The following is a 6,941-nucleotide window of genomic DNA, read 5'->3' as shown; positions in this document are numbered from 1 at the left end:
TTTTTCCAGTGTTCTAAAAGGCGCGCCATGGCGCGCCATGACATGAGGCGTGACTTCGTCGTTACGAAAAGCTTCATAACGTTGTTGTTAGGCGTGACGCGTGACAAGGCGTGATATGGCGCGCCATGGCGCGTTATGGCATGTTGTGGCGCGTGTTTTTTCGTTTGAGACACAGTTTTTTGCTCTTTGTTATGTCTTTTCAAATTGGAGATATAAGTATTGTAGTTTTTGTTAACTTTTTGTTATTAGTTATTGATCTAACATTTCTAAAAAGTAGTTATATTTAATATAAATTTATATTTATGTGGTAATATAATTTTAAATTAATACAAAATCGCCGCCTTATATCACGCCTTGAAAAACGTCATGGCTCGCCATGGCTCGTTAAACTTGAGGCTTGGCCTTGCCGCCACGCTACGTCTCACGCCATTTAGAACTTTGGTTTTTTCACTCTCAAGAGAGTTTCATATTTGAACTTGTATTTTATGGTCATTCTCGTGAGAATGACGTATTCCAACTATAATATATTTATTCTTTCTCTTTAATTCTATCATTCTCATAATAATAGTGTTCCATTGGTTCCAAAACATTTATTAGTAGAATGATAAAGAGAATAAAAATTATAAGAATGAACACTACAAAATTATAAGAATAATAAGAATGGATATTAAAATCCTTCGAAAAACATATTTGAAAGTATTGAATAAATTCATATTCTTTAAGAATGAAAGAAAAATATATAAGAATGAATTATAAAACAGATTTGAATGTATTGAAACGTATTCTAAAAAATATGATTTAATTTTAAATGTTGAATAAAGTCAAAGATTTAATTTGAATTTTATTAATTAATTTGTATTAGTTGCCTAAAATATAGGTATTTATCATTTCTCTTTCTTAATTAAATGTCATATTGCCATTATAATTAATGAAATATAATCATATAGTACATGCTATTCTATATTAATATCATGTACCTTAGGATCACAACCATTCATTTTAGTTAATCTATGAATTGGTCATACATTCCTACAATACTTGTAATTCATATTTGATCCTAACCCCCTCTCTCTCTCTCTCTCTATATATATATATATATATATATATATATATATATATATATATATATATATATATATAGGTGTGTGTGTTCTTCAACTCTTGATGAGGCTTCATATCTGGCAATGTTTATTTTGCGCCTGATTTACGAAGTATACATCCGATTTTTGTGTATAATTTTGAAAACTGATTTGCGAATGTTTTTGTATACTTTAAAATTGACGAATGTTCCTTGATAGATTGGTGCTTTTGTAATCTGATTTTGAATGTTTTGTGCTCTTTAAAATCGATGAACATTCATAGATAGATTGGTGCTTTCTAATATGATTTTGGTTATGAATGCTTAATATTTGATGATTCATAGTTGATCAACTTTTCTTTTATAAGAAGCTGAAACAACAAACAAAAGTGATTTCTAGTGGTGGTTGTGACAGGAGGTGGTGATGGTAGCTATAGGTGGTGTGGAAATAAAGTAGTGGATAATGGTGATTTAGAGAGAGAGAGAGAGAGAGAGAGAGAGATGCATTTTATTTTTAATTGCTGGTAATAAAACAAAAAATGGAAAATTAAATAATAAAGGCAAAATCGTATTTACAAAAAATTTCAAATCAAATTAGACCAAATTCGCAAGGAAATAAAACTTTTGGATCACTGGTGCTAGTTCAAACTTTTTTTGGTCTAAACATACGAGTTTTGACACACCAAATGAACCATTCTTGCAATTTTGTCTATACATATATACAAATTTCATATATAAACATTTTTGAATTTCTTTTTAATGAAATGTTTATATATGCATGTTACAGGTGTTATAAACTATTTTTTTTTTTCAAAAAATATAGCTTACAATAAAGTTTTCGGGTACTTAAGAATATGAGTTTTCAAAATATGCCAATGCAATATAGAACTAGGTTCAACCGAAAACAATTATGAAATTGAGTATTCGAGAATATATATTGACCATCTATTTAGGAATGTTATTTTTATCAAAAAAATTTAATATATTAAAAGTTTTATTTTTTAACTCTTTACTAATTAAAATTAATATCAATATAATTTTTTTATAAAATTATGAATTTTTTATTTTTTATTATATGTATTAATCAAATGTCATTAAATCATTCATATATGATTAAACCGTGCATTGTGTTTCGATTATGTTCTCATTTGAAACTTTTTTTATACATTAATAATATATTAATTTATTGTTATTCATGTAAACAATATATTTATATTTTTTTTATTCAAAATAACAATATCTATCCACATTTTTAACCTATAATAAGATAATATTTAGATTTATATTATAATAGTAACAGTTACAAGTTTAGATCATAAGTTGTTATTTTTGGTTAAACATATGTATTATGAATATTAACAAACTAGGGTATTATTCTCCATAATTTATTCTTTGACCTAAAAAAATAATGCAAGCATATTAAGTGGTCCATCCAATAAAATCCGACTATTTTAAATTGAAATACAATCCGACTATTTTAAATTGAAATCATCAACTTACTTTGTTCCTTTATCTTAGTAAGTACATAAAAATAAAGTTTGTATCCATAAATGAAATTTATAAATTTTATTTTTTGTTATAATAAAGATAACTTCAAATTTTTTTATTATTTAACTTGATATTATATGACGTTAACAAATTAAATGGAAAAAGTTTTTTTTTAATCGTGAATTCTCTAAAAATAAGCACTAAAATTTACTTTCTCTAAAAATCATTCTATTCTATTATTTATCGTATATATTCCAAACTCATTCTTTTCTATTTTAAATATAGAATGAATATACGAGCATGAATTTATTACAACACGTTATTTGGACGGATACGACACGTCATCTTTGTAGATATTAAATTCTATTTATATAATCTGAGCTCGATTCACAGGATTCAATGTCTGTGTTCCAATTTCGCTGCATAATTCCAAACAATCCCAACTACTTTACCCCAATAATTTATTCAAGTTTTTGTTTTCTTCTGCTCTCTTTTTGTTTAATGCTTAAACTTTGAAGTTTTGTGATTACAAATTTGAAGGTTTGTTGATTTTTTTGGCAATGCCGCGTTGATATCTTTGGTGTCTTGTTCTAAAAAGATTTTTGGAATTTTCGTATTTCAGGAGAAACCCTTGTCCGTTTCCTCTGAAATTGACCTTGGGTTTTAGCTCTTGTATGCTCGATTAGGGTTTTCGTTTGACACTGTGTAGTTTCACTGTTCTTTTGATTTGGTATATGTATTCCTGAATCTCTTTTCAAGAGTCTCTGTATCGATTAATCCAGATGAGGTGCTTCTCTTGCATAAAATTTTGCTCCAAAGATGTCGAAAATTACGATGGCGATGTCGCATCCAATGATGTTGCAGGTTTGACTGCTTTTATACATTGGATTTGTTGTATTGATTCGGAATTTTCAGATTAAACTTCATGCATTGTGCTTTCGCTTGCTTTCTTCATGTTTTTTTTTTGGCATTTACAGTTGATGACAAGGGAAAAACATGTAAAGATGTTAAAGAGAAGGGGAAAAGTTTTAGTAGCCAGAGGTATAATGTGGCAAACCGTTTTACATTTCGTGAACTTTGTGTTGCAACACAGAATTTCAAGGATTCTAATTTGATCGGAGAAGGTGGATTCGGATGTGTTTACAAGGGTCGATTAGAATCAGGGAAAGTAAGTTTCTGTTCTTGTTTTCTTCAGATCATAAATTTGAGTCTTGGATTGTGATAATAATGGTTGAAACTTGATGAACAGATAGTTGCTGTAAAGCAGCTAAACCTCAATGGCCTTCAAGGACACCAAGAGTTCATTGTGGAAGTTCTTATGTTGAGTCTTTTGCGCCATTCAAATCTTGTAACTTTGATTGGTTATTGCACAGATGGAGATCAAAGACTCTTGGTTTATGAGTACATGCCACTGGGTAGCTTGGAAAATCATCTTTTTGGTAAAATTTTAAAATTTTTTTAATCACTAAATGCATCTGGTTTTCTACTTTTGGTGTTTGTTGAAAGAAATCCTACTAATGGAGTAATGGTACCAATATTCTTTGAGTTTTAATCTCCCTAGGGTTTCTTTTAATTATCATAGACTATAACAGTGTAATCAAGTGGTAATTGAATTAGGGCTATATGCAAGACAATATAATTTCGAAAATCTACCAAATTATTAGCAATGAAATTTGCTTTCTATTTGGATTACATTGTAATAATCGGGTAGATTTTAGAAGTATACTGATATAATAATAGGAAGAAATGGAAGCAAAATGATATAATAAACAATTTAACATTAAAACAAATCAATTAAAGTCCGTTGCTATTTCTTGCATTGTAAAATTATAAGCACATGCAATATACATTTTGTTTGTTATCTTCTTCATAAATGCTTCAAAAAAGTAAATTCAAACCCTTCATCTGTCTTTCACGGAAAAAGCTCTTTAAGATTCTGGAAACTTTCAATTCATTGCATAGTTAAAAATGTCGCATTAATTGACTTCACATGATACATAAATGTTAAAACAAAAGTACAAGAAATAAATAAGGAGTACTCTAAGTCTATAATGCATGAGAATTAAATTTTAATTACCATGCACATTACATGGGCCTTAAGGCCCATTTCCTACACATGACATGACAAAACTTTTAAATAAAATATATAATTTTGTTTTTTATTTTTTCAGATCTAGAACCTAATCAAGAACCGTTGGATTGGCATACGAGACTGAAGATTGCAGTTGGAGCAGCTCGTGGGCTTGAGTATCTCCATTGCAAAGCAAATCCACCTGTAATTTATCGGGATTTAAAATCATCAAATATATTATTGGATAATGATTTCAACTCAAAGCTTTCTGATTTTGGGCTTGCTAAACTGGGCCCAGTTGGTGATAACACTCACGTGTCAACTCGAGTTATGGGCACATATGGTTATTGTGCTCCTGATTATGCGATGAGTGGAAAGTTGACTATAAAGGCTGATATTTATAGCTTTGGTGTGGTTTTGTTGGAGCTCATTACTGGACGTAAAGCAATTGATATGAACAAGAAACCTAGCGAACAGAATTTAGTTGCTTGGGTAAGTGAAAATAATATTTACATTTTATTACAACATTGTGATTTGAAAAAAAATCAGTTACGTTTTATTATGCAAATTGACCCATTTTCATATAAAAAAATTGTGTGATTTTTTTACATGTTGTCCTTGATTTATAATTTTTTTTTCAAATTTATGCAGTCTCGGCCTTTTTTGAAAGACCGAAAAAAGTTTATTCAGTTGGTGGACCCGCTTCTAGAAGGTCGGTTTTCGGTTCGATCGGTGCACCATGTGGTTGCAGTGACTGCGATGTGTCTACAAGAGCAGGCCAATTTCAGGCCCTTGATTGGTGATATTGTGGTTGCACTTGAGTACTTAGCCTCTCAAGCTGAACATGAACCAGACTCGAGAACAATTTCTTCTTCTAAGTGAAACTTTTTTGTTAAGTGGATTCATGTTTGATTTTCTTGATAGGGTTTTTATTTGTTTATTTATTTTTTTGATAGAGAATTGATGAATGTGGATAAAGTATATTATGCTTTTGTTTTCTAGTTACTTGCAAACGTGTGGTATGTGTAGATAAATATATGGTCTTAGTTGATGTTCTATCATAAAAGGATGTTTGTTTCAATTGTGTTTGAAAGGGTTTGATAATGTTTTCAATTAAGGGAAGCCAAACTAACTCTATCAATTCTAAACATATTTACATTTTTGACCATGTACAATTTAGAATTAAATTTTGGTCCTTCTAACAATGACTTGATCTTCTTATTGCTTATTTGGACTTTTCTTGATCTTGCGTTTGACTTCCCTTAATTGAAACTTTAATGTCCTCCCTACAAGATGAATGTCATCAAGATTCATCTTGGATAAAAAAAATTGAAATTGGGGTCCATAAAGGCCTTTTGTGAACAGGTATGCTAGCTGCTTATTTGTTGGAACATGTTGTGGTAAAATGAATCCATGTTTGAACTGTTCCCGCACTATATGACAGTCAATATCGAGGTGTTTAGTCCTTTCATGAAAGATTGGATTTTCTGTTATGTGTATCGCAACTTTATTATCACACCATAATGATATAGGAACCTTGAATTTTACTTTCATATCTCTAAGGATGTAGCTTATCCAAAGAAGCTCACAAACAGTAGCTGCAAGACTTCTATATTCCGCCTCATAAGAGGATCTGGAAACTGTCTTTTGCTTTTTCGTTTTCCAAGAGATTAATGAAGAGCCCATGAATATACAATAGCCAGTAAGTGATTTTCTTATGTCTGTACATGTTTCCCTCTGAGTCACTATATGTAGTAATAGTAAAAGGAATTGTCCCTTTTTTTAAGAAAAGACATTTTGAAGGACAACCTTTTAGATATTTTAAAGCATGCAGACCAGCTTTCTAGTGTATTTCTGTTGGAGAATGTAAGAATTGACTCAATTGTTGTACTGCATAGCTGATGTCGGGCCTTGTAAAGTTAAGGTATAATAACCTTCCAACCAACCTTCGATATTTTTTAGGATCATGTAATAATTTTCCTTTATCAGAACAAAGTTGTATATTTTTCAAAACAAGTGTAGTAGTTGGTTTTGCTCCAGTTAATCCAACATCATCTAAAATATCCATAATGTACTTTCTTTGATTGACAAATAACCCTTTTTCTGTCTTTAACTACTCTACTCCCAAAAAATAACTTGCTTGTCCTAAATCCTCTATTGTAAAAGCTTTATGAAGTTGATCTTTGACCTCTTGAATTAACTTTTCATTTGGTCCGGTGTTCAAAACATCATCCACATAAACAATTAAAGCCAAAAAATTATCACCTTCTTCTTTTGTGAACAAGCAATGATCATGAGCTGATT

The 6,941-nt window shown here is 30.1% G+C and overlaps 1 protein-coding gene across 1 annotated transcript; it reads left to right on the top strand.

Annotated features, from left to right (window-relative positions):
- The first annotated feature begins 2,956 nt into the window (after nt 1-2,956).
- LOC111889355 (probable serine/threonine-protein kinase PBL21) lies at nt 2,957-5,718 on the top strand. The gene is made up of 6 exons (XM_023885500.3): nt 2,957-3,106; nt 3,189-3,430; nt 3,544-3,734; nt 3,816-4,005; nt 4,738-5,129; nt 5,289-5,718. Exons 2-6 carry the CDS (start codon nt 3,349-3,351, stop codon nt 5,517-5,519), a joined length of 1,086 nt encoding a protein of 361 aa, XP_023741268.1. The 5' UTR covers nt 2,957-3,106; nt 3,189-3,348; the 3' UTR covers nt 5,520-5,718.
- Nucleotides 5,719-6,941: the final 1,223 nt, after the last annotated feature.

The sequence above is a fragment of the Lactuca sativa genome, chromosome 8 (assembly GCF_002870075.4).
Source record: "Lactuca sativa cultivar Salinas chromosome 8, Lsat_Salinas_v11, whole genome shotgun sequence".
Classification (NCBI taxonomy): Eukaryota; Viridiplantae; Streptophyta; class Magnoliopsida; order Asterales; family Asteraceae; genus Lactuca; species Lactuca sativa.
The sequence above is the reverse complement of the archived record's forward strand: the minus strand, read 5'-3'. Positions and strand labels throughout refer to the sequence as shown.

Bases quoted from the DNA above. Each gene is read 5' to 3' on its own strand.
- LOC111889355 (XM_023885500.3), top strand. From the start codon at position 3,349: ATGAGGTGCTTCTCTTGCATAAAATTTTGCTCCAAAGATGTCGAAAAT. The intron at 3,735-3,815 runs GTAAGTTTCTGT...CTTGATGAACAG, and splicing joins GTCGATTAGAATCAGGGAAA to ATAGTTGCTGTAAAGCAGCT. The intron at 4,006-4,737 runs GTAAAATTTTAA...TTATTTTTTCAG, and splicing joins CTTGGAAAATCATCTTTTTG to ATCTAGAACCTAATCAAGAA.